The sequence below is a fragment of the Hermetia illucens genome, chromosome 4 (genome assembly GCF_905115235.1).
Source record: "Hermetia illucens chromosome 4, iHerIll2.2.curated.20191125, whole genome shotgun sequence".
NCBI classification, from domain to species: Eukaryota; Metazoa; Arthropoda; class Insecta; order Diptera; family Stratiomyidae; genus Hermetia; species Hermetia illucens.
Genome location: NC_051852.1, coordinates 170,949,307 through 170,976,256, shown reverse-complemented (window position 1 = coordinate 170,976,256; position 26,950 = coordinate 170,949,307). Strand labels below are relative to the sequence as shown.

Here is a 26,950-nt window from a genome sequence, read left to right as displayed (position 1 = left end):
ATATGGACTTGTGGGCACCCATATTTTCTTATATAAGAAATACACAAAGCCTTTCATATCTGAATCATCCTACTACCTAGGAGTTTAGTTTCTTGCCGTGGTTCTTTCTTCGGTATGCTCTTTTTTATCCTTGACTGATTGTATCAGGGTCCTCAGTAAGTATCGTCTACTGATTGAGGAGACCCGAATAGATTAATGTTACCCATTACCTTGGTTCTGTATTTGGCTCATGGAAAAGTGTCGAAAGTTATTGTTTTGAGGCCTGGCGTAGTTTCTTTTTGATCCGACTTACGATGAAGTCCCTGTTGTGTCCGTTTTTCTTGGCTGTGTCCAGCATGTACTTCGTTTCCTTTTCCCGTCTTTCCTCGTTGAGCAGTATTGTAACCAGCCTGTGAATCATAAGTTGTATGCCGCCATTTTGTGTTGGAAACCGTGGTTTAGGGGCTTCCTTCATTAGTACACTTGGGAACAGCGCTTTTACGTCGAAGGACACTAATATTTCATCACGTTGCTAACTCTCGTTAGCCAAAATTATGTGACCATACTATCGAAACCGTCTCTCTCACAATTTTTCCACGATCAATGCAACCCCATATCGATCGCTTGTTGGTTGTGATCAAGTGATATTACGCCACTGGTCCAACGCAACATTTTCATCTCCATTATTACGATGCGCCATACATTGCTTTTTATAGTCAGCCAATACTCAGAATCATAGACAACATATTGGAAGTAGTAAATGTTTTTGAAAGTAAAACGAGTTGGGAAGGTTTGGTATGTTGTGATCCTTTCTTGTGATCGCCAAAATCGGTATCTTTGGAAATCAATAGTATTTCGAAAAGTTTTATTGTAATGCTTCCTCATAAATAAATATTTAAATTATGTTACTGAACGTACTCGGGAACAAACACTTTTGCTGTTTGCGATGTGAATTTCGGTTGGCATTCTTCGCAATTCTGTAATGAAACAAGATTTCCGCCCAAGAGCAACATTTTTGGCATTGTCCTTAACAATGCACCATGTGAGTGCATTTGTATTGTTCCGCTCCGCGGTGTCCGTAAACTCATAGTTTTCAGCAAGGTCATTGCTATGTGAACTCCTGGCCGGTGCTACTTTCGGCTATTGGCAAATTTGCAGTGAATAGTCTCTTACTTAATGCTTTCAGCGTCATATCGAATCTTTCTTTCGCTGTTCTTGAGTATCTTGAGTTTGTTTTTATTTTAATCGCATCGCACATACGACACAACCGAGTGAACGTTAGCCAGCTATCAATGCCTCTGTACCAAATCTGCAGTTATTTTTAGATGGTTTTATTCAAAACAAAAACACAAAACACTACCATTTTTAAGTTGATCAAAATATTACATATGGAGGAGAGTACAGTAGTAAGGCAGGCAGGCAAGCAGAGTGGAAGCCGAGTGGTGGTCGGTTCGTATTTAGAACTGGCTCTAGTATGCAGATAGCTTGCCCCAAGCCGAGAAAATATCATCGTGGTGCTGACGTCGTTTGCGTCGAATAAAGAATGAAAACTGGCTGAACTGAATTCAGCTGCAGCCTCCGAACGATTTGGCGACGGCGTTCTGCTTCGCTTCATTCTGAAAATGAAATTGCTCTGTGGGCTGTGTGGCACGTCTCGCGTCATAAAATTATCAGCATAAGTAATAGCAGAAATGTTACAGTAAATTGAAATAAAGTTCTCTACATGGTTTTTGGTTTTTTCTCCTGTTCGGGGTGCAAAGTAGCACCGGACCACCTGCATATGGAAATGAGCTCCAGAGGTTACTTTGTGCTACGAAACGGGAAGCCCAGTCGAATCTCTTTAATTCTCATCACATACGAAGAGGGACGATTGAATATGCAAAATGTTTTTTGATCAGAATTCTAGGCTAATCATTTAAACGTCTTTAGATCCGGTTCGATGGCTTTAAAGTGACTGATAAATGTTCATTAGAACTTTCGAACACTAGCACTACATGAAAACGGCCACCAAATTCGTTGTTGAGTTGAAATGCTCTCTTCTTGTTTGCCTAGGCTGGCATTTCGCACTGCTTTTGGGCCATTTAATAGTAGTTTGGTCAGTCCCTGTCCCTTATGATTTTTTCAGTTGCATTTGTCAATTTCAAGTGCATAGCATGCTGGTCCCAAGCCCAGGTGAAGGAGGAGAGTTTGAGGCAACGTACTTTGTACGATTCTTCTTCTTTTTCTTCAGCCTTTGTCCCGTTCACAAGCGGGGTCGGCTCGTCGTGATCGGCTTCGCCATTTGGCTCTATCGAATGCCTGATCTGGGTGCAATCTCGAGGCTTTCAAATCCCCATCCAGCGTATCAAGCCACCGTTGCTTAGGTCTGCCCTTTGATCGTTTACCATCGACTTCGATGTTCAGACCAATCTTGGCAAGTGAATTCTCGTTAGCACGAATTGCGTGACCATACCATCAAAGACGCCTCTCTCGCAACTTTTCCACGATCGATGCAACCCCATAACGATCGCGGATATCCTCATTTCGGATGTGATCTAAACGTGTGACGCCACTAGTCCAACGTAGCATCTTCGTCTCCATTACCGCAAGACGCCGTTCATTGTCTTTTATGGTTGGTCAACACTCAGAACCATAGAGAGCGACTGGACGGACGACATTGCGGTAAATTTTCGATTTGAGACGTTCGTTGATACGTCGATCACAAAGGACACCAGTTGTGGAACGCCGCTTCATCCAGGTTGCGTTAATGCGTGAAGCAATTTCATAACGCAGTTCTCCATTGGCTGATAGCGTTGAGCCGAGGTATTTAAATCGCTCAGTTCTGGGCAGATCACTGCCGCTGACAGTGATTGTGCCTGTTTCATGGGGATCGGTCGTCAAAAATTCAGTTTTTTCAATCTGAGACCGTGTTGCATAAGGCGATCATTCCATTCCATTCCATCCAGATAAGTTCGTGTGGTACACGGTCAAACGCTTTCTCTAGATCCAGAAAGGCAATGTAAAGAGGGCGATGCTTCTCACGGTGTTTCTCCATGAGTAACCGCGCACCGTGTATTGCGTCAGTAGTTCCGCAGTTCTTGACAAATCCGGCTTGATTCACGGTTATTTCAACGATTTCGCGAATACGGTTGTCAAGAATGCGTTGAAAAATCTTCATGGTATGGGAAAGTAACCGGATCGGACGGTAATTTGAACATTCTGCTGGACTACCTTTCTTTTTCCATATTGGAACAGTGGTACTTTCTTGCCAGTCAGATGGTGTTCTTCCTTCCTGAATAACCCGGTTAAAGAATTCACTGAGCCACAGTGTTGGGTTCCAGCTCTTCGCTTTCCAGAGTTCAGATGCGATGTCGTCAGGTCCTGTTGCTTTCCCCGATTTCATTTGTTTTATTGGCTCCTCGACTTCAGTTGCGCTGACTGGTGGAACTGCTCCAAATGTCGGCAATGATTGTGGAAGTGGAGGATGAGCAAATTCTTCAGTTGAAATCTGTTCGAAGTATTCTCGCCATCTATTCGTTGCGGCTCGACGGTTGGTAATCAAAGTATCGTTCTTGTTATTAACACAACAGAAGTATTCGATATCCTGTGTACGTTCATTACGGCAAGTCGATACAGATCTCTCTCGCCATCCCGAGTGTCCAGTTTATCGTAAAGATTTTTGAAATGGTTCGCTCGGGTGACAGCGACCGCTTTCTTCGCCTCCCGGTTGGCATTCTTATGAATTTGCCAATTAGCAGGCGTTTTATCGTCGAGAAATTTGTGGTAGAAGCGTTTTTTTCACGGACCTTCATTTCAACATGATCATTCCAAAGCTAAGTATCTCGGTTGATGTACCGCTTACCCGGCTTGGTGACCCCGAGGGTTGCAGAGGCCGCTTTGTGGATCGTGTCTTTCATTTGGTTCCATGATTCTTCCACATTCGTAATGGTTGGCAATCGTATGAGTGAGACCGTTTCTTCTTTCTTCTCACCAAATCGCCACCATTTAATGCGCGGCGGGCCATTGCATTCCTCACGCTGTTTTATCGGTAGCTTAATTCGCAGGACGGCAATCAACGGCCGATGTTGAGGTGCGATGGTCTCATAGAGAACGACTTTGCAATCAGTGACAGCGGTAAAATGTTGCCGTCTTATGAGAATATAGTCGATTTGCGTTTTATTGTTCCCACTATAAAATGTGGGAAGGTGAGACAATCGTTTGAGGAACCATGTATTCATAAGTACAAGGTCATGGGTGTCCGCAAAATCGATTATACGCTCACCACCTTCATTGCGCGCTCCGAACCCCTTTCCCCCATGGCACCTGTTACCGTCTGCCTTTTCACCCACATGACCATTAAGGTCGCCGGCAATGATTATGTAATCGTCAGCAGGCACGTGACAAGTCTTTTCATCGAGAAGTTGCCAAAAGGCATCTTTCTCGGCATCAGGTCGGCCTGTCTGTGGTGCATACGCGGTGAAGAAGTGAATAGTGCGATCAGCTGATATAATGGTGAGCTTCATCAGCCGATCATCAAATCGTTCGACTTCTTTAATGGCATCACGGAAATCCTCTGAGATGGCAATGCCAACACCATATTGAGTGTGTGGGTTACCAAAATAGAGAAGTTTGTCGCCATTTTTACCGCGTTCGCGTTCAATGTCGCAGCTTTTGGCACCAGACCATCGGGTTTCTTGTAGAGCGCAGATATCAACGCGCCTTTTCCGAAGGGCTCTTGCGAGTTCCTCGCTCTTTCCAATTAGGGTACCAACATTTAGCGTGCAGACACGTATTTGTTTTGTTCGCTGTGTGCGGACTAACTTGCTTACGTCCTGACGCCGTCCATGCGTCAAGAACCCTTGCCCATTTCTCGACAGGACCGGGGCCCGTCCTGCCGCGTCGACTGAGGTGGACGCCCTAGCATTTCTCCGAGGCTTGTGACTCAATCCGATCATCATGTTTGTAACGACATTGTAAGCATTTTCTTGGTCGACCTGTCGCGGGGCCTGTCACTTTGTACTATTCTTAGTAAATAAAATAAAATGCTGAGATCAGGGATAGGGAGGGAGAGATAAATAAACTATTGTCCGAGTTATTCCACCATGCTAAATTCGACCTCCTCTCTCTTGGTGACAAGTCCCGCGACAGGTTGACCAAGAAAGTGCATCCAATGTCGTTATAAACAACATGATCGGATCGCATAACAAGCCTCGAAAAAATGCTAGGACCTCCACCTCAGTCGACGCAGCAGGACGATCCCCGGTCCTGTCGAAATGGAGCTAGTGAACGGGACAAAGGCTAGAGAAAAAGATGCATTTGGTGTTTAAAGTTGCTTCTTGACAATGCATCCACTGTTCTACAGCCGTCAATATCTCTGTGGCCCATCATTCACATTAAATTTACTTCGTCTTCATTTCCACACTAATTTAGATTGAACTTGAAGTAGTAGGCGCGAGATTACAATTGCGCCTTGAAGGCAAAGATGGGCGTATTCTTCATGGTAAAGATTAATACTTTGAAACTTTTCAACTATACTTAGCCACTGAAATTAATTTCAATTGTATTTTGTATATTAGATACATAGCCACTTTTGTTAGCTGAAACCATCCTGTTCCTGGCACAGGCTAGAAGGGCATTTTATTGAGGTTTATTGTATAATCTCCTCGATGACAATAACATTTTACTGAGAACAGCATTCTAAACATGATTCGTTTACTATTATCAGCGTATTTCTCGCCGTAATACCCTACCATGTTTTTAAGATCAGTAGGTGGTCTACTACAAGGCCTCATAGTGATGGTGATAGATTTTCCTCTGTCGACTCTTCCACTCCTTTCCCTCAATCGCTGTCTATAATGGCGTTCAAATTTTTATGTGTGATGCTGAACGTTCTGGACGTCCTGTTGAGGTTACTTCTCAAGAAATCATTGGTAAAATCCATGATATGGTGATGGATGACAGAAGCTTGAAGGTGCATGAGATTGCTAGTACTGTGGGCATCTCGAATGAATGGGAAAGTAATATTTTGCATATACATGTAGACATGAAAAAGCCAGCCGCAAGATGAGGGCCGCGATCGCTCACGCTTGATCAAAAGCGAAATCGTGTGAAGTGTTGCAAGAACGGCTTGCAGCTGTTCCAGAACAATCCGCAGGGCTTTGAGCGTCGTTTTGCCACTGTGGATCCACCAATATACTCCTGAGACCAAGGGACAATCTAAACAATTGGTTATCAATGGGGAGTTTGCGCTAAAAAAGGCGAAGACAGTTCCTTCCGGCGGGAGAATTATAGCGACTGTCTTTTGGGAATCGCAAGAAATAATCCTCATCAACTATCTGGAAAAGGACATAACTATTACAGGGGCATATAATTCAGCGTTATTGGACCGTTTGACAATTGAACTGCAAGAAAATCGCCCACGGTTGACACAAAAATCCTTTTCCATCACGGCAACGCACCACGCTTCAGCAATTGTGGTCGCAAAATTAATATAAATATAAAATAGATTTCCAACTCGTTTCAAACCACCATCACCACCACCTCCTCCGTTTATTACTGCTAATGTCAGCGACTACTAACTTCAATAATCAGTGTGGTACTTCAGCTGCTTCAATCAACCAGATGGTGTGCCAAATTGTTGGGTCTTCAATTGCTTATAGATGCTAGAAGCAGAAGAGAGACTTCGTCCTGAAATGCCTCCCCGAATCAATGAATCATCCTAATCATCAACGGCGTAACAACCGGTATCCGGTCTAAGCCTGCCTTAATAAGGAACTCCAGACATTATATATTTCGTCTCGCCTTCATTGATGTGCAGCCCAAGATTTCGCGCCATCTGCTTGGTCTGGATGAAGGCAGTTTGTATGTCCCTGGTCGTTCCTCCCATGATGTCGATATCGTCAGCATAGGCCAGTGGATTTAAAGAAGATGGTGCCTCTAGCATTTACCTAAGAATCACTGATCACTTCTTCCAGAGCCAGGTTAAATAGGACGCACGATAGGGTATCCCCTTGTCTTAAGCCGTTGTTGATGAGGAATGGTCTCGAGAATGATCCTGCTGCTTTTATCGGACCTCGCACATTGGTCAGGGTCAGCCTAGTCAGTCTTATCCATTCCATTGGGATACCGAATTTTCTTATGGTCGTTTACAGTTTTGTCCTGGCTCCCCTATCATAGGCGCCCTTAAATTCGATGAAAAGATAGTGCAACTGATGTCCATATTCCAGCAGTTTTTCTATCGCTAGCTGCAGAAAGAAAATCTGATCTGTCGCTGATTTGACTAGAATGAAGCGTCTTTGGTATGGGCCAATGATGCTCACTTGTTAGTAAAAAATGCGCGCATGGTGTGGTTGCCCCCTGTACTTTTCGAGTTCATAGATCTGTTGCTTCTCCAGGCTTCCTTTTCTCGTCTGTGAAGTCACTTCTACGCCCGACGGAGCTCGTGATAAGTCTCCGTGCATGCGTTCTTTCAGAATGCAACATTACTCGCTATGCGGCATTCTTCCGTTCTGTTGTTAAGTTATATTCATCGTGGAACCAGCCGTTCCAAGTTGTTTTTCGACTGCAGCCGAGTGTGTTTGTGGCCGTATCAATGATAAGATCATTCGTTAGTGCTTGAAGTACAATTTTAGTTTCTTCGTTTTGGCTACGTGGGGTCTTGCGTTGTCATGAAGAAAAATAACACATCAGTCTTCTTTTTCGTCGATTATGGAGAAAATCGATAAAAAACCAGTTGCCATTACCTTACTGGTTGACAATCTCGCCTTGGCTTTCATCAGTGCCCTCTCGCCGCTCTCTCTCCACGGCATACTGGCCTGTTCCCGCTCTCTCTCCACGGCATGCTGGCCTGTTCCCTCTCTGGTGTGTAATGCAACACCCAAGAATTGTCACAGATGATGATTTATCCAAAAACGCGTCTCTCTCTGGCTAGAATCGTCCGAACAGCCGTTGAGAAAATTCAAATCGATGCTGCTTGTGGTCTTCCGATGGGAGACGTGGCATCCACCTAGCGGATACTTTAAAATTCCAAGTAATCTGTCACTGCCAGCACTTCCATAACTCATGTTGGCTTCCCCAATGATTTCGATTTTTCTCTATAAGCTTGCAGATCGCCTCGATGTTTTCCACAGTAAAACTCGTCCTTGGGCGGCGACCGTGGCTTGGATTCTCTACTACCTCACGTCCTCCAGAGAATTTTTTATGCCACGCGAATAATCGGGTCGTTGAAAGGGTATTTTATCTGAATTGTCCGCGCAATCCCTGTTCGATAGAATTGCGGTCGATCCTGCTTTTTCAGAAAAAGTACCGATTACCTGCACACCAAACTTTTCTAGATATAAGACCTCTTCAAAGTTTACTATCTGTTACATAAGAGCGTGGTCACTGTTAAATAATAACAACAATTGATTTTTCGAAAATTCGCAAATTTATTGATAATTTGGTCGTCAATACTCAATGCAAATACCTCAGTAGCAAATTCAATATCCTGCATTGTCAATTATGGCCTGGCACCGTCGGGGCATACTTTCCACTAGTTTTTCTGCATATTCTACCGGAAAAGACCTCCAAATTTTCCGAATTTGTCGAGAAAGTTGATCTAAATTACATGGCTTGCGTCTGCGAAGCTGCATTTTCATCAGAGCCCACACATTTTCTATGGGATTTGCATCCAGTGACTGAGATGGCCAATCTAAAGTGATAACTCCGTTTTGCGCCTTCCACTCGCTACACGCTCGACACCGATGTTTCGGATCGTTGTCCTCTTGAAGGATCCAGCTTTCATTTTTCTTGATATACCATTGTTTAGCAGATGGTAACAAAGCCTTTTGATATATTTTATTCATTTTTTCGGCATTTAAATTCTCGGTAAATAAGAACAAAGTACCGAAACGTTTGTTTGAGAAGCACCCCCAAACATGGACCTTGACGGGGTGTTTAACAGTCCGTTGAAGCATCCTACTGGTGGAGGTTGCCCAGGCGTGTTTGATGCTCGGAAATGCCCAGAAGGAGGATTCATCAGAAAAAATTACGTTGCTCCAATCGCGGTCCAAGTTTTCCTTCGCCCATTCCGCTCGTTTTTCAACGTGTTTTGCACTCAACATTGGTTTTACCAAAGTACTGCGATATTTCAGTTTCTTGGCAAGCAAGTGCCTGCGAATCGTTCCGTAAGATATGTCAACACCTTTTGCTTTCAATTTCACAGCAGCTCCACGTAAAGTCAAAGTTGGATCTTTCGAGAACAATGCGAGAATCTTTTATTCGTCTTTTTTTGAGTCTTTGCTTGCACTTTCGCGATCAGGAAAATCATCAGCGTTACCGACATTTTTATAGCGATTTATCCACTTGCTAACGAACTGCTTCGACTTTCCCATATATTTCGCAGAAGCAGTTTGCGTTAATTTGGGTCCTTTTTCATGCATACATAGAAAAATTGCCTCAAAGCGAGAGGCGTAAACAGCACTCATTTCGAAAAACCACTCAATTGAAGACTAAATTTGACAGGGAGCTGACTTTTTACAAAAAGCATGAAGGACTGAGGTGGCCTCTATGTCATAGAAAAAGAAGCAGGACGCTCAGATTTTTTATCTACGTGTAACAGTCACCACGCTCTTATGTAACAGACTGCAAAAAAAAAATCAGTCGTGTTTATATTGGGTACAACCCCGTAAATAAAGTATAGAGTGAGTTAATCAACTATCATCATTATGAACGGCGCAACAACCGTATTCGAGTCAGGCCAGCCATGGTAAAGAGCACCAGACATCTCCGTTTTGGGCCGAGGTTTCTCAATTCGATATTCTTGGCGTCCTACTCCAACGCTTCATCTGAGGCAGGTTTTGTCATGTCTTCTTTTTCTAGCATACATATTGTCCTTATAGACTTTCCAGGCACGTACGGATTTCTTGACCTCCCACCGCAACCTATTGAGCCGGATTTTATCCAAACCAGAGAGTCGTAGTATCGCTCATATATTTCGTCGTTATATAAGGCCACCACCATCCACTATTCTAAATCCAACTCTCTCTTACCATGTCGTTGAGATCCTCTACTAAGCTCTACCTAGCAACGTAGGTAATCCCTAGTCTATATGCTAAACATGCACCAATTAATCATTATCATATTTCAATTAAAAAATTTGAGCCCTGAAAATTTATAGGTAATGTCATCTATCATATCAAATATTAGACTGATCTCAAAGAACAAGTAATTTCATTCTTTCCAATTCCGATTCAGATCCTTTTAACTTTCCCATGGCCAACGTCTTCGGGTATACTCATGCGTTTCCTATAATCTTGCGAAAAACGATTCGATATGATTTGATTCCCAAGTGACTCAACAATTTTTTTATTCCACTCTCCCCCAAAACAAATAAACAATCTGAAAAGTGATAAAGTTGGTAAACAATTCATTTGATCGAGCAATGCCCACAAGGCTGTGAAAAGCATGTATGGAAAACGGAACATCTGGCAGAAACTACTGGTGGCTTCCAGCTGAAAATGGACATTACACATTTTTGCGGTCTATAATGAGGTTTTACTTTGGGTCGGACGAACGACTACTGTTTGAATTTAATTTACATAAATGGTTATAGGTTTTTTCTTTTGGAACTGTAACGTGAGAATGGGTTCTTATCAGTATAGTTATAATTTGGTGATGTGGTACTGAGCCATCCGGTTAGCAAATCTAAATAGATGAAGTCACTGTCAGGAACATGCGGGCTGATGTAAAACTGATGAATGCAATTTTCGAATCCTTTAGGTAGAGGCAGCTGACTTCCTGATCAAGCTGAAGTTAGCTCTTGTAGCCTAGGACAGAGGGACTGCAAAACTAAAGTGGGGGTGGGTGAATAGCCTGCGCCATAGGAATTTACTTCCCTGCAAATTTATATAGACAGTGGAACTTACTGCTGTTTTGAAAATTTCCAAGTCTAAACTTTGCCCACATAGATTTTTCTCCACTCATTCTGATTGAATCTATTGGATCAAATTCCGGATTCTCTTTCAGGCATCAGATCAGCCTTTCTAAGCTTGGAAGAAGCTCATCGACGAGCACTCACCAAGGTGAATGCACCGCATTTCCTTTCCAGCATATTTTCTCTTATAACACATCGTTCAATAAGTCCCGGGGCTAGCGTAGAGATGGCGCTAATAATGCCATTTATATACCAAGGTTCAAAAGTACCAACCTTCAGATAAGATGTGTCAAAATTTGATGTAATTCGAAACATAACCAAGAAAGCTATAGTGGTTAAACTGACGCTACCTTTGCAATCGTGAAAAATGGACCAAAACGAGTTTCGTGTGTTGATAAAACATTGTTTTCTAATGGAGAAAAAACACTGTCCAAGCTCAGCAGTGACTTGAAAAACGTTATCCGGACTTGTTATCGGTGGTATGCTGACTTGAAACGCGTCGTGCTGATACAAATGATGCGGAACGTTCGGGTCGGCCAAATGAGGTAGTAACTCCCGAAAACACCAAGCACGTATTGAAAATCATGATGGGTGACCGCAAAATAAAAATGCGTGATAGCTAAGATGGTGAACATATCAACTGGCAGTGCATTTACTATTTTGCACCAAAAATTGGCTATGAAAAAGGTTTTTTCCAAATGGATGCCGCGTTTGCTCACAATGGAACAAAAGCAACAACGTATCAATGATTCGGAGAGCTGTTTGGCACTGTTTACTCGCAATAAACAGGATTTTTTGCGTCGATATGTGACAGTGGACGAAACATGGATTCACCATTTCACTCCGGAGTCAAGTCGGCAGTCAGCTGAATGGCGTACGACCGGTGAAAGCCGCCCGAAGCGTGCAAAAACACAACAGTCGGCTACCAAAGTGATGGCGTCCGTATTCTGGGATGCGAATGGTATAATTTTCATTGACTACCTCGAAAAAGGAAAAACTATCAATAGCAACTATTACATAGTGTTATTGGATCGTTTGAAGGGCGAAATAGCGAAAAAACGCCCACACATGAAGAAGAAGAAAGTCATCTTTCATCAAGACAACGCACCGTGCCACAAGCCAATCAAAACGATGACCAAATTCAACGAATTAGGCTTCCAACTGCTTCCTCATCCTCCGTACTCGCCGGATCTGGCCCCCAGCGACTACTGGCTCTTTGCGGATCTCAAAAAGGTGCTCCAGGGAAAAAGATTTGGCTCAAATGAGGAGGTGATCGCTGCTACTGAGGCTCATTTTGAGTCAAAAGACAAATCGTTCTACAAACATGGCCTTGAAAAGTTAGAGAAGCGTTGGAATGATTGTATTACCCTTGAAGGAGATTATGTTGATGAATAATAAAGAATTTTGCCGATAAAATGTTGTTTTCATAGTTAGTCCCGGGACTTATTGAACGATGTATTGTATCTGCTGTGCCTTCCCTCATTCTTCTTCAATTGCATCAGTAATCCCCGATATTAATTCACACAATTCTAAAGGCCCACCATATAGGGCTCACATTTTCTATACTTCTAGCTTGCCTTTTGTAATTGTTATCTTTCAGAGAGAGAGAGAGAATCCTTACCCACCGTCCAATCGCTTAGGCCTCATAGGAGAGACATTATTGAGTAGTTGGTCATTAACCTGAACGGTCCATTCGCGAATTATCTTTTCCTGTTCATCCAGGCTGAAATCAAACTCGAATAAAAGAGTCGACCCAATCCCTTATGAATGTGAGGTTCGTACACATTCCATTTGAACTCATCTATATTCGGCATGTCAACTGAAGGGTTTGAATCCAGACCATCCAACCTTATCTCAAGTCCAAATGTGAATGGGGCTACTTTTCTACCAGTTACTATCAATTCTTCATTGATATTATATTTTTTTTTGGTAGGGTAGGTGAATGCATTTACGCACACAGTGTTGGACTCCCGATTCGGTACGTCTTCGGACTACCAACTAAACACTTCCCCATCGTCAGAGAGCTAGCCTGGAACCGTTTGTCACATTACTTCGGGCCAGCCCCCGAACTCTCCCGCCTTGCGGAGCCTTCAAATCAGGGAATTCGTTTCACCAACGGGAGGGGAGAGGAGGAAGGGAACTGTCAGTTCAAGGAGCCCCCTGCCATCCGCCTCCTCCACCCGTCGAGTTCTATCTTCTTAGCAACGAGAAGGGCCCGAACGTAATGGGCAACACGGTTCCAGCTGATAGCAGTCCTCAGCATCTCTTCCACAATGTTGTCTGGAGAGAGATCCCCTGTGTTTAAATAGAGCTGCTGACGAACCCCATCCCACCTTCCACAAAAAAAAAGTGTGGTGGGCATAGTCCACAACTCCATTGCAAAACACACAATCCGGAGAACGCGCCTTTCCAATCTTGTGCAGGTAAAACCGAAAACCTCCATGCCCACTTAAAAATTGGGTAAGGAAATAGTCAGTCTCACCATGCTTCCGATTCAGCCACGCACCTAAGTTGCCGATGAGCCGCGCACTCCATCTGCCTCTAGTTTCATTTTGCCAAGAGAGCTGCCACTCGTCTAGAGTGTGTTGCCGTTCTTCGCGAGCAACCACCTCCCTTGGCTCATCTCCCTTGCGCTTGTATATGGCCTGACGCTCCCTAGCAAGAAGGGCAACGGGGATAACTCCCGCGATCACCATCACGGCCGGTTCAGAGACTGTGCGGTACGCAGACGCCACCCGTAAAGCTCCCCGTCTCTGTACTTGCGCGAGGCGTCTACGATATACCTCCTTGTTAAGAGCGCCAGCGCATACCTCTGCGCCGTAGAGCAGGGCAGACTGCGTTGAGCTCATCAGGAGACGTCGCCTACCCCCAATGTTTGCCATTAGCCTACTTAACGCCGAAACTCCAGCCGCAGCCTTGTTCGCTGCTGCTTGGATTTGCTCAGAAAAGCTCATCTTTGAGTCAAGAGTCAACCCGAGGTACTTTACCGCTGATTTTGACTCGATGATCGACTCGCCGAACGATATGGGACGCAGGGTCGGAATTCTCTTTTTAGTCAGGATGACTACTTCGGTTTTTTCCAGTGCAAGGTTGAAACCATGAGTAGTCATCCATCCGCTTACCCGTCGCATCAATATGTCGAGTCTGCTTTGCGCCTGTTCGACAGTGCGTCCAGCAACAAGCGCTGCGACATCATCTGCGTAGCCGACCAGGCGCGACTCTTCTGGCATGTCGAGTTTAAGCAGACTGTCATAGGTAGCGTTCCAGAGGTCCGGCCCTAGGATGGATCCCTGTGCTACCCCCGGCGTGACCTCCATCCACCTTTGACCCTCTAGTGTGTCATAGAGCAGGGAGCGGTTCCTCAGATAGTCCCTCAAAATCCGTAAGAGATAGTTCGGCACGTTGAAAGTATTAGAAGATATTATATTGGAATCTATAGCATTAATACTCGCCATCAAGCATGCATACACTAGGGATCGGAATGACCAAATCATGTGGGCCCTACACGCACATTTCTAACCATATGCTTCATCGGAACATATGGTAGCTATATGCTTATCATGACTGTATCGGGCGCACATTTTCCCTTCGGTTTTTTAAATGGAAGAGTAGTTAATTCGAGAAGGACCGTGAAGTATGTTTTCGATGTCGTAGTGCTCCCACGTTTACTTCCTGCTATAGATCTGCAAGGCATCAAAGGTCTTGTAGCTTTCTTATATATACCAAAGTGGCTTTCGGCCTAGCGTAATTCTAACTTCTAAGCCCTTTACTCTTATGGTCGTCAAGGGGTCTAGCTTTATTCCAGTATTAGTTAGTTCTGGATACGAGTGGAAAGACGGAATTCCTCTTTTATCTGGAATAGAAATTTCATTGAAAAAAAAGTAAAAATGGGAGCTCCGCACAATTTTCAGCACGGGTTTATTGGCATAGTTGTATTTGTTCGGGGCCTTCTCCACTGTTTTCGGTTCAAAGGATGTCCGACAAATTGTTCAGGAAATTTAGGGTGAATAGGATCCTTTTTATCATCCAGTTCGGTGCTACCGTCGGTAGAAAAAACGCTTCCTAGACATACAAATTAATCGACGTCTTTGTTGCTCTGCCCACTAATGCAGATAGAGACACTGCGACGACCCGGCAGGCTGAGAAGCTCCGGTTTAGCCTCTCTTTCCAAATCCAAAGCCTTTGGCCGGGTTCACGACTTGGTGAGAGAGCAAACAGATGTCATCAGCGTTGTCGAGGTGTTTCAGGGAATATGTCATCGTCCATTGAATTCCTCCATCCCCACCAGACCAGAGTGGAAGCAGCAGATCAGCAGTAACTGGAGGTGCAATGATAAATAACTCGGCGTGAAGACCGTCATTCCCAGCTGCTATACTACGTTTGAATGCTTTGATGGCCGACATTTTTTTTTCAGCTTGGAGGAATAGTCCGTATCCGTAAGCTACTCTTTCGTGATACGGTATACAGTCCTGAAATCATTGCTATCTGCGGCATCTTCCGCTTCCCTGACCAGCGCAACAGCAAATTATTTCTTGTCACGGCCTACATTACGCTTTACTTCTCGGGATTTCGCTCGATATCGGTGTTCGAGCGCACTATGGGCGCTATCAATCGCGGTAGTTAATAGAGCCTTCAATCCCTTCCGTTAATCGGTCCACCTTCACGAGTCTGTAGTCATCTGCCATCCGATCAGCAAGATAGTTCGTCCAATGTTGAGTGACAGCTAGATTATACAAGCAGACGATGTTAAACTTTCAGGGTCGCAGCTCCCCAACCCTGCAAGAAGTAGCGGAAGCAACATGCAGTGTACACAAGTGAACCCTCTGGTTACACACATTCAGTAGAGAATTGGTAAATCTACTGCTGATCGCGAAGTGGTCGATCTAATTGGTCGTATGGTGTCTGTTAGTTGAAACCCAACTGACCTTACGATAGGCTCTAAGCCCGAACTGTGCGCCCATGGCGAGGCGATGGAAGTAGCAAAAATTCGCAAATCTTCCACCTTTTCGAGGCCGATATCAGCGCTTCTCTGGTTACGTAATATTCAGTACAATTCGTAAATCTACTGTTGATCGCGAAGCGGTCGATCTAATTGGTTGTACAGTGTCTGTTAGTTGAAACCCAACTGACCTTATGATAGGCTCTGAGCCCGAACAATGTGCCACCAATGGCGAAGCCGTGGAAGTAGCAGAAATTCGCAAACCTTCCACCATTATCGTTAGAGTCGCCAAGATTGTGTTTCCCCATCACATGTCCGAGTAAGGTGTTGTGATAACCTTGGCATTCAGATCACCCATCACGAATACAAGATCACTTTTAGGAAGCTTCCCCTGAAATGCGTGAAATCGCTCGTAGAAAGCATCTTTGGCGACTACATCGAAAGTCTCCGTTGGTGTATAGCACGGTACAATTGTGATGCTTCTTAATTTGGAGCGGAATCTTGAAGCTAAAAATCTGTCAGAAACTGGCTTCCCCCATCCCCGCTTCGCGATAGTGGTTGGAAACAACCCAACATCGGATTCGCGTCTGCTACCACTTGGCTTTCCAGAGTGAAACAACACGTTGCCGCGTGAGGAAAAGGTGAACTCTCCAGGGTTCAACCATCTTATTTCGCTTAGGCCTAGAATTTTCAGTTTATATCGTTGGAATTTCCGCTCGAGTTGGAAAAAGCGAACATTCTGAGGACCCTCACTACCGTAGAGAGCGCTCACACATTCTAAAAACCAATCACATTTAATTTTCGATTGCCAAAAGGTCATAGTCGTGCGTGCCGGCAAATTTCCATTGATTTGAGTCGCCTCTTACAACAAGCAGGAAAGACTTTGAGTGTATTCTTAAGTGACAACTCACCAGGCCCTTCCACACTTTTGGTAGATTTGCGAAAGCCATATATCCGCTTACCACTTTAAGGTGGAATTCTAGGATGGCTTCTAGGCAACTTAGAAGGAATACCGGGAGATACCATCTGCTCTAGATGATTTTAGACAGGCCCGCGCTGCTATTTTTTCTAGCTTTTCCTTTTCCCCTTATGTTTGTTATCATGGTGTGAGACCCCTCTACTTCGAGACGGGACCCCCGGAAGTGAGTAGGTATACATATATTCCTTACCATCTTTCTTTCTAAGGGGGATGGAGAAATTGTTCTTTGCACCTTCTCTAGTCTGAATGCCTTTGTTGTCTTCTGAAACTTTTAAAATTATTTCTCTTTGTTTCCCTGATCGCAATTCTATGCGACGTCACTGCGTTTTTGGACCCTGTCCAATCTCTCTTTTGTTGTGTCCGGTGACTTGTCGGACCTCTGAAGTCATCATTGACACACATCTTCTTCGTTTTCTTTTTTTCTGGGTTTAAGGAAGTCATCCTTAAAAGGTGACCCGCCTGATTTTTATTTTTTTAGCGTAGGAGCTAACCCGAATGAATTTTAAATGACCCAAAATGACGATCCGAAGTTCTCATCATCAACAACGGCGCAACAACCGGTAACTGGTCGAGGCCTTCCTTAGTAAAAACCTCCAGACGCCCCGGTTTTGCGCCGAGGTTCACCAATTCGTTATCCCTAAACGATGTCTGGCGTCCTGACCTACGCCATCGCTCCATCTCAGGTAGGGTCTGCGTCGTCTTTTTTTTTCTACCATAGATATTCTCTTACAGACTTTCCGGGCTGGATCATAACCATCCATATGGATTAGGTGACCCGCCAACTGCAACCTGTTGAGCCGGATTTTATTCACAATCAGACGGTCGTGGTGAACCTCTGGTCACGCGTTATTATCGAATTGAAAAAATGGATCATTTGCAATTATTTCGAGCAGATCTTTGTCGTGAACAATGCGCTGTTCCTTTTTTCGGCAATTAATGCTTGTGGCACAAAACGTGCATACACTTTTCTCTTCTTCAAATCTTCATGCAATATGTGTTGAATGATGGTGGTGAACATGGGCTACACGAGCGATCTTCGTCCATTGTCATGCATACGTTACAGAAACACGCACTTACTTATCAAAAAATTATCGGATTAAGGTAGTGATTGAGGTGGCATGTGGGAAGGGGAAGGTTCATAAAAAAATTTCAGTAAATTTCATGAAGTTCGCGCTACTATATTGTGTTTTTTTAAGCGTAATCTCGAAACTTATGGGACGCCCCTTGTATACGCATATATTAGTAGTGAGAATGTCCACTTTCGGGTGATACAGGCATTCAAAGTCTTGAATTTGGAGAGAAGCGACAAGTTTGACCTATTGTAACTTTTTTAATAATAGTGTGATTTCCACCAAACTTGGCAGGACCATGCTCTATGTTATAGCCTACATTGTTTCGTTATGCTAGGATGAACTCAAGCGAGGTTTTCCCATCAAAAATTAATGGCAGCCTTTTGATTTTGATAAAGCGAGTCCTTTTATTTGATACCCCATATTTGGTGAAAACAAATGTATACCTCCCTTTTGCATGTATTGAAAGAGAGAACTCATCAGACGCTGCCTCACTTCTAACCTGGTGTGTGATTATACATAGAAGAGCGATTACCACCTGTAGCTACTTGCGGTCACGCTGCTCCTAGACAGAGGTGAGGCAGCGTCTGATGAGTTGCATCTGCCCTGGATGAAACCGTCACTCTTTTTTGGGTATTTAGCTCAAAAAGGGGGGTCCGTAGGCCACAAATATGAAAGAAAGTTTCTTCCCAATTGGTCCGGTCGGACATCAAATAGATGCGGACTTAGAACTCCCTCAATCCTCAAACAAAAAAATTAATTTCAGTGTTCGCTTCTACAACGAAAAATATTAACCCAGCGCCCCTTTACAGTGTACACTGTCATTGAATGGCTCTGATTTCGAAAGTCTAAAATGCAACAACCTACAAAAGACTTTCTTAGATTTGTTATTTGTGAAATAATCTGAGTTTAATTGTTTTTTCTTTGTTTCAGCACTACAATTCTGTACATGAAATTCTTGATTCTTTGGGCCATTGTGATAACAGCCGACTTCATGTTTATGTTCCGTTTTGAATTCCTGTGGCCATTTTGGCTCCTTTTGCGTTCAGTTCACGACTCATTTAAATATAAGGGTTTGGTAAGTATTTTTTATATAATCACTCAAGAAACTTTCCGTTTGAGCAAATGAGCCCAGTAATCATGATCCTTATTGTCTCCGTCACAGGCATTTTCAGTGCTATTCGTATGCATAGCCATCACTTCAGATCTGGTCTGTTTATTCTTTATACCCGTGCATTGGCTATTATTTGCCGCAAGCACATATGTTTGGGTACAATATGTTTGGCATACAGGTAAGGAGCACTTTACTAAACTGAAACTTAACATGCTAATTGGAATATTTCATTTGTTTCCTCATTAGACAAGGGAATATGTTTGCCAACGATAATCCTTTGGATGCTTTTCGTGTATCTGGAGGCCGGCATTCGGTGGAAGGATAGTAGGCATATGCCACATTTAGATTTATGTCGACCGTTTGCAGCACACTGGTGAGTAGTTTCAATTTTAGTTTGTGAGGACAACAGGAAGTGCTATCGGGTTTTCATTAGCATGAGCGAATTCCTTGTGAGCGAACTGGAGCACTTTATTTGCTTTCATATGTAGACACTTCTCTTTACGAGTCTCATTTCAGCTACCCTACTAGTCGATAAAACATCTTAATTGATCCACTTTTTTCTTGTTTTTATACAGTATTGGCTATCCAGTGGTAACGTTAGGTTTTGGTTTTAAAAGTTACGTAGGATATCGAATGCGGCAGCGAAAACAGCGTGAAGTTGCAAAAGAGAATGAGTTCTACATGCAACTGCTGCAGCAAGCGCTGCCGCAAGATGAAGCCTTGGATGATCTGCAGAATCTTTCAGCAAACGGCAGTGTTGTGGTATCGGCCACTGCAACAATGTCGAGTTCTGGCGCAGCACAAACAATTCATTCTAATTCCATAGCATCCGATCACCATTCAAATAGTCATCATGGCGACGATAAAAACCACATAGGACATATGAACTCAAGTCAAACGACAGCAATACAGCATCAGTCATCGTTGCCTAATAATCATCATCATCAGCACCATCATCATAATAATTTTAATAATAGCTCTAGTAGTAGTTCTAATAGAAACGCTCAAATAAATAGTAAAATGAATCACATAAGTAATTCAGTGACGACAACGACTACGGCCACAGCTAACGGCCATGTCGGAAACAGTTTGAATAATAGTCTGACTTCGTCAAGTAGTAGCAGAAATCAGCGGCGGAGTGTTGATAAGGACAGGAACGATTCGAATCAGCAACAAGCAAATAGCGCAAGTAACAATAACAACACGAGCTTTAGCAGTGGCAAATCGGCCAATAACAATCATGTTTCAAGCAGCTCCTCTGGAGATGGGGCTGCCAGTCATAGTAATTCTAACAGTTCGTCGAAATCGTCCTCTGCGTCAAACGCATCATATCTTAATCAGTTGTCAAATAACACTCAAAAAGAGTCCAAAGACAAAGACAATTGGGACAGTTGTTCTTCGTCAACGACGTCTTCAGCGTCCTCCAACAGTTCCGTGAATTCATCAAAAGACGGTCGCGCCTACCAGACGAACAGCTATGAGATGACTAATGGCAATCACCCGTCGTTATCGACAAGTGATAAGAAAAATCAACCGAACGGTAATATCGCCCATTATGAAGTGGAGGAAGTTGTTGCTGAGCCGATTGAGAAGGTAAAAGGTGAGTAACAATTGAGATATTATTATTTAACTAGACATGATTTAGTAATTTTAATATAACGTTGTCAGGTCGACGAAATCGAAGTAAAAGGGACACTCAAGGCTCTTCCAAAGACAATCATGCAAACCACAACAGTGGTAACAGTTACACATCACAGCAAGCCAACAACAATAGTAATCAACAGCAACACAAGGACTCTACGACAAGCTTGGACTCAAGTACTTCCTCTTCTTCCTCCCTGTCATCATCGGCCTCAGCGGCGGCCGCCACGATCTCAAATGTTGCCTCGCAAATCGTTTCGAAAGTTTGTGAAACATGTCTTCGGTTGGAAGCTGAAATCAAAAAGTATCGAAATGAAATTAGTCACATGAAACAAATAGAAAATGAACTGCGTCAAAAAATGGAGTCGAATGCCATAAACAAGTCCTGTTTGCAGGCCAAACAGCGTGAAAATGATGAAATGGAGAAACGCATACAAGAGTTGAATTCATGTCGGCAAGCAGATATGGCAAATCTACAAAACGTCGAGCGGCGTCTAAACGATGAGCGGCGACAGCGGCAATCATTGGAGTCGTTACTTAATAATGAGAAGAAAGCTCGGAAATTGGCAGAAGAAAAAGCAAATCGAGCAGAATGTAGTGAACAGTGTAAGCAACGGAAGATGCAATTGGAACAGGAAATAAAGCAATTGCGACGCGAACTGAAGGCAAATGAAGATGCTAAGCAAGTGGCAGAACAGCAGGGACGGAAATTCGAACAAGAAGTGAGAAAAACTTTAAATATTTAAACACTCTAGCTAGCATTCCATTTTGAATTCATTCTCTTATAACTTTACAACTTTGTTTTTGTTCCGCATGAAATAGCTAAGAATGTTCGAAGCTGAAGTGAGAAATCGTGAAGCGCAACAGGGCACCGAAGTTCTTATGTCTGCCTTGGCTGCAATGCAGGACAAGAACAGTACGTTGGAGAAAAATTTATCGGCAGAGACGAGGGTCAAGCTGGACTTGTTCTCGGCTTTGGGTGAAGCCAAACGACAGTTGGAAATTAAAGATAGTAAGTGTATCATATTTATAAGAGGCTATTTCATTGGTAAATCAGTTTGGAAACGTTGGCTTTTTTTGAAAGGCTATGATCTCAGAAATAAGAAAGTGTGGTGAAGAAGAATTTCCCCGATAGTGTTAATAAGTTGTAGAATATATGCAATACAAACCTTTATTCAATTAGTGGGCGCTATAATGAACGTCAAATAAACATAAGGTCAAAATGGCTGTCAGGGTCAGCTATATCAAATACGAGGACAGAAAAAGTGGTCATGCAAGTGATACTCTAGTCCCTTTCACATCATGTAAACCTCACGTATCTCATACATGGTGTGTTAGGTTTGCCCCAGAATCTAGAAAACAAAAAAAGGAAAAAATCGTGCATGAACGCGAAGTCAAAACTGAAATAACAAAAGAAAACAAATAATATATTTCTCATGGATCCGGGCTGGCTGGGGCTAGGAAACCGATGATGGATTATATTCCCGCTTCATTTCACTTCAAATGCTCCCCTCCTATCCCAAACCACTTCTTCTTTTTCTTCTTTTTCTTCAGCCTTTGTCCCGTTCACAAGCGGGGTCGGCTCGTCGTGATCGGCTTCGTCATTTGGCTCTATCGAATGCCTGATCTGGGTGCAATCTCGAGGCTTTTAAATCCCCATCCAGCGTATCAGGCCACCGTTGCTTAGGTCTGCCTTTTGGTCGTTTACCATCGACTTCGATGTTCAGACCAATCTTGGCAAGTGAATTCTCGTTTGCACGAACTGCGTGACCATACCATCGAAGACGCCTCTCTCGCAACTTTTCCACGATCGGTGCAACCCCATAACGATCGCGGATATCCTCATTTCGGATGTGATCTAAACGTGTGACGCCACTAGTCCAACGTAGCATCTTCGTCTCTATTACCGCAAGACGCCGTTCATTGTCTTTTATGGTCGGCCAACACTCAGACCCATAGAGAGCGACTGGACGGACGACATTGCGGTAAATTTTAGATTTGAGGCGTTCGTTGATACGTCGATCACAAAGAACACCAGTTGTGGAACACCACTTCATCCAGGTTGCGTTAATGTGTGAAGCAATTTCATAACGCAGTTCTCCATTGGCTAATAGCGTTGACCCGAAGTATTTAAATCGCTCAGTTCTGGGCAGATCACTGCCGCTGACAGTGATTGTGTCTGTTTCATGGGGATCGGTCGTCAAAAATTCAGTTTTGTTTAAATTCAATCTGAGACCGTGTTGCATGAGGCGATCATTCCATTTTTGAACAAGTTGCTCGAGGTCATTTTTGCTATCAGATGCTAGGAAAACATCATCTGCATAAAGCAGTGTGTAGGGCGCTGGACGTTGGATATCCCGTGTGACGGTGTCCATAACAAGGACAAAGAGGAGTGGTGAGAGGGCACTTCCTTGATGACCACCAACAGAGACACGAAGCGGTTTTGATACACCCGCCATACTTCGAACTTTACTTTTCGGATCGTGGTAGAGCAATTGAACCCAGCGCACGAGTTCTTCTGGCACGAAGTGTTGTCGTAAAGCATACCAGATGAGTTCGTGTGGTACACGGTCAAACGCTTTCGCTAGATCCAGAAAGGCAATGTAAAGAGGGCGATGCTTCTCACGGTGTTTCTCCATGAGTAACCGCGCAGCGTGTATTGCGTCAGTAGTTCCGCAGTTCTTGACAAATCCGGCTTGATTCGCGGTTATTTCAACGATTTCGCGAATACGGTTGTCAAGAATACGTTCAAAAATCTTCATGGTATGGGAAAGTAACCGGATCGGACATTAATTTGAATATTCTGCTGGGCTACCTTTCTTTTTCCATATTGGAACAGTGGTACTTTCTTGCCAGTCAGATAGTGTTCTTCCTTCCTGAATAACCCGGTTAAAGAATTCACTGAGCCACAGTGTTGGGTCCCAGCTCTTCGCTTTCCAGAGCTCAGATGCGATGTCGTCAGGTCCTGTTGCTTTCCCCGATTTCATTTGTTTTATTGCCTCCTCGACTGCAATTGCGCTGACTGGTGGAACTGCTCCAAATGTCGGCAATGATTGTGGAAGTGGAGGATGAGCAAATTCTTCAGTTGAAATCTGCTCGAAGTATTCTCGCTATCTATCCGTTGCGGCTCGACGGTTGGTAAGCAAAGTACCGTTCTTATCATTAACACAACAGAAATGTTCGATATCCTGTGTGCGTTCATCACGGCTTTTAGCAAGTCGATACAGATCTCTCTCGCCATCCCGAGTGTCCAGTTTATCGTAAATATTTTTGAAATGGTTTGCTCGGGTGACAGCGACCGCTTTCTTTGCTTCCCGGTTGGCATTCTTATAAATTTGCCAATTAGCAGGTGTTTTATCGTCGAGAAATTTGTGGTAGAGGCGTTTCTTTTCACAGACCTTCATTTCAACATCATCATTCCAAAGCCAAGTATCTCGGTTGATGTACCGCTTACCCGCCTTGGTGACCCCGAGGGTTGCAGAGGCCGCTTTGTGGATCGTGTCTTTCATTTGGTTCCATGATTCTTCCACATTCGTAATGGTTGGCAATCGTATGAGTGAGACCGTTTCTTCTTTCTTCTCACCAAATCGCCACCATTTAATGCGCGGCGGGCCAGTGCGTTCCTCACGCCGTTTTATCGGTGGCTTAATTCGCAGGACAGCAATCAACGGCCGATGTTGAGATGCGATGGTCTCATAGGGAACGAGTTTGCAATCAGTGACAGTGGTAAAATGTTGGCGTCTTATGAGAATATAGTCGATTTGCGTTTTATTGTTCCCACTATAAAATGTGGGAAGATGAGACAATCGTTTGATGAACCATGTATTCATAAGTACAAGGTCATGGGTGTCCGGAAAATCGATTATACGCTCGCCACCTTCATTGCGCGCTCCGAACCCCTTTCCCCCATGGCACCTGTTACCGTCTGCCTTTTCACCCACATGACCATTAAGGTCGCCGGCAATGATTATGTAATCATCAGCAGGCACGTGACAAGTCTTTTCATCGAGAAGTTGCCAGAAGGCATCTTTCTCAGCATCAGGTCGACCTGTCTGTGGTGCATACGCGGTGAAGAAGTGAATAGTGCGATCAGCTGATATAATGGTGAGCTTCATCAGCCGATCATCAAATCGTTCGACTTCTTTAATGGCATCACGGAAACCCTCTGAGATGGCAATGCCAACACCATATTGAGTGTGTGGGTTACCAAAATAGAGAAGTTTGTAGCCATTTTTACCGCGTTCGCGTTCAATGTCGCAGCTTTTGGAACCAGACCATCGGGTTTCTTGCAGAGCGCAGATGTCAATGCACCTTTTCCGAAGGGCTCTTGCGAGTTCCTCGGTCTTTCCAGTTAGGGTACCAACATTTAGCGTGCAGACACGTATTTGTTTTGTTCGTTGTGTGCGGACTAACTTGCTTACGTCCTGACGCCGTCCATGCGTCAGAACCCTTGCCCATTTCTCGACAGGACCGGGACCCGTCCTGCCGCGTCGACTGTGGTGGACGCCCTAGCATTTCTCCGAGGCCTGTGACTTAATCCGATCATCATGTTTGTAACGACATTCTATGCATTTTCTTGGTCGACCTGCCGCGGGGCCTGTCACCAAGAGAGATCAGGTAGGATTTAGCATAGTGGAATAACTCCAACTATACTCTATTTATCTCTTTCCCTGATCTCAGCGTTTTATTTTTGTTTTACTGAGGATAGTACAGAGTACGTTGCCTCAAACCCTCCTCCTTTACCTGGGCTTGGGACCAGCATACTATGTTAATAGCATGGCGGAGTTTAATATATCCATATATTATGTGTTTTAAAACAATTGGTTGAATTCAATTATTTTATTTAAAACTGAGAATAGAATATAAGCGAAAATGAAATATTATGGGTTATCGATATATGCGGTTCGGGAGTTTAGCTCAGACTAACTTATAGAAAAATGCAAGCAAAAATTTTGATTACAATTACATAGACTTCAAGTTGTATGTGTAAAGAAAAGAGAAAATATTACAATAGGCAAGTATCAAAAAGAATTCAACAATGTGAGAGTATCCACTTTCGGGTGATATTGACTATGAAGTCTTCAATTTTCAAAGAAGCAACAAATTTGAGGTATTATAACTTTGTTAGTAATAGTGCGATTTCCACCAAGATCATGCTCTATATTATAGCCTATATCACTACAAAATTTCATGGTACTAGGATGAACTTAAAGGGGGTTTCTAACCAATTACAAAAAATTGTAGTAATATACTATTATTAACTTTATTTGAACAGATATCGGCATGGAAGGTATTTCGGAGCCCAGGCACCATATAGTGACAGCCTTCTGATTTTTTTCAGATTTTTGGGTTGGGTAGTTTCTGAGAATGGCCCCCTTAAAGAAGTGATCACTTTCAACCCCCCGCGCTTCCCCTCCTTCCAACGAATGTCAAAAATAAGATCGGCATTGAAAAGTACTAATTGAGACCTTTAATTTGATACCCCACATGACTATATTTGGTGAAAAAAAATTTTACACCCCCCATTTGCATGTATGGGAACTCCCCCTTAAATTTGACGTAAAAGGATGTAATTCACTGTATGTGTGAGCGTTCACAGTTCCCACCTTTCTACCAAATTTGGTGTCAATCGCTATAACCGTCTCAGAGAAAAATGCGTGTGACGGACAGATAGACAGACAGACAGTAAACCGATTTTAATGTAAACACAAAACCTTAAAAAGGAAAAAAATAGGCATAAACACCACGTCAAAATTGAAATAACAAAAAAAAAAAAAAATAATATATTTCTCCTGGGACTGAAGCTTGTTTCTGGGTTGGGAAATCGATGACGGATTACGTCCCCGATCGCATTCCACTTCAAATGCTTATAAGGCTAAAAGGTCTCCTCCTATTCCTAAACTTTTCTGGTGACTGTTAGCGGAGATATCATTCTATATTAAAGGAAAATGCTAGAATCGTCAGGTCTTTTTCCAAGTGCTAACTCTCCTCTTGTTCCGGTTTAAAAACTCCTTCGGGCAGTCATTTCTACTGTCCGGTCGATCAGGTGCGAAGCAACAAATCAACTGTTCTTTCCTTCAATATTTTATTTGCTTGCTTGAATTTTTGGGGCGGTTCGCAGCCTCCAGGTGATTTACTTGATCACGTGGAACGGTCCTGCGAGGCCGATTGGCAGGCTGTGCCTATAACGCCAACGACGTCAGTAATTTTGATTTTGGTTGAAGTGACTGCTATTAAGTGTGGATATGAGCATGTGTTTTTGCTTCGGCTGGTATCACATCCATTTAGTAGCTGAGTAGGTGGAAGGTGTCCAAAGGTTGTTTCCGGGTTACGGTTG

At 43.5% G+C, this 26,950-nt stretch overlaps 1 protein-coding gene across 1 annotated transcript in view; it reads left to right on the top strand.

The window, feature by feature from the left end:
- The window catches only part of LOC119654652 (macoilin), a 51,824-nt gene that overhangs the window by 10,748 nt on the left and 14,126 nt on the right, over nucleotides 1–26,950 (top strand). Inside the window, exons 2-7 of the mRNA XM_038060140.1 lie at nucleotides 18,792–18,936; nucleotides 19,024–19,150; nucleotides 19,219–19,345; nucleotides 19,548–20,572; nucleotides 20,641–21,335; nucleotides 21,436–21,625. Of these exons, the coding sequence (XP_037916068.1) occupies nucleotides 18,792–18,936; nucleotides 19,024–19,150; nucleotides 19,219–19,345; nucleotides 19,548–20,572; nucleotides 20,641–21,335; nucleotides 21,436–21,625 (2,309 nt within the window). The remainder of the gene's footprint in view (nucleotides 1–18,791; nucleotides 18,937–19,023; nucleotides 19,151–19,218; nucleotides 19,346–19,547; nucleotides 20,573–20,640; nucleotides 21,336–21,435; nucleotides 21,626–26,950) is intronic.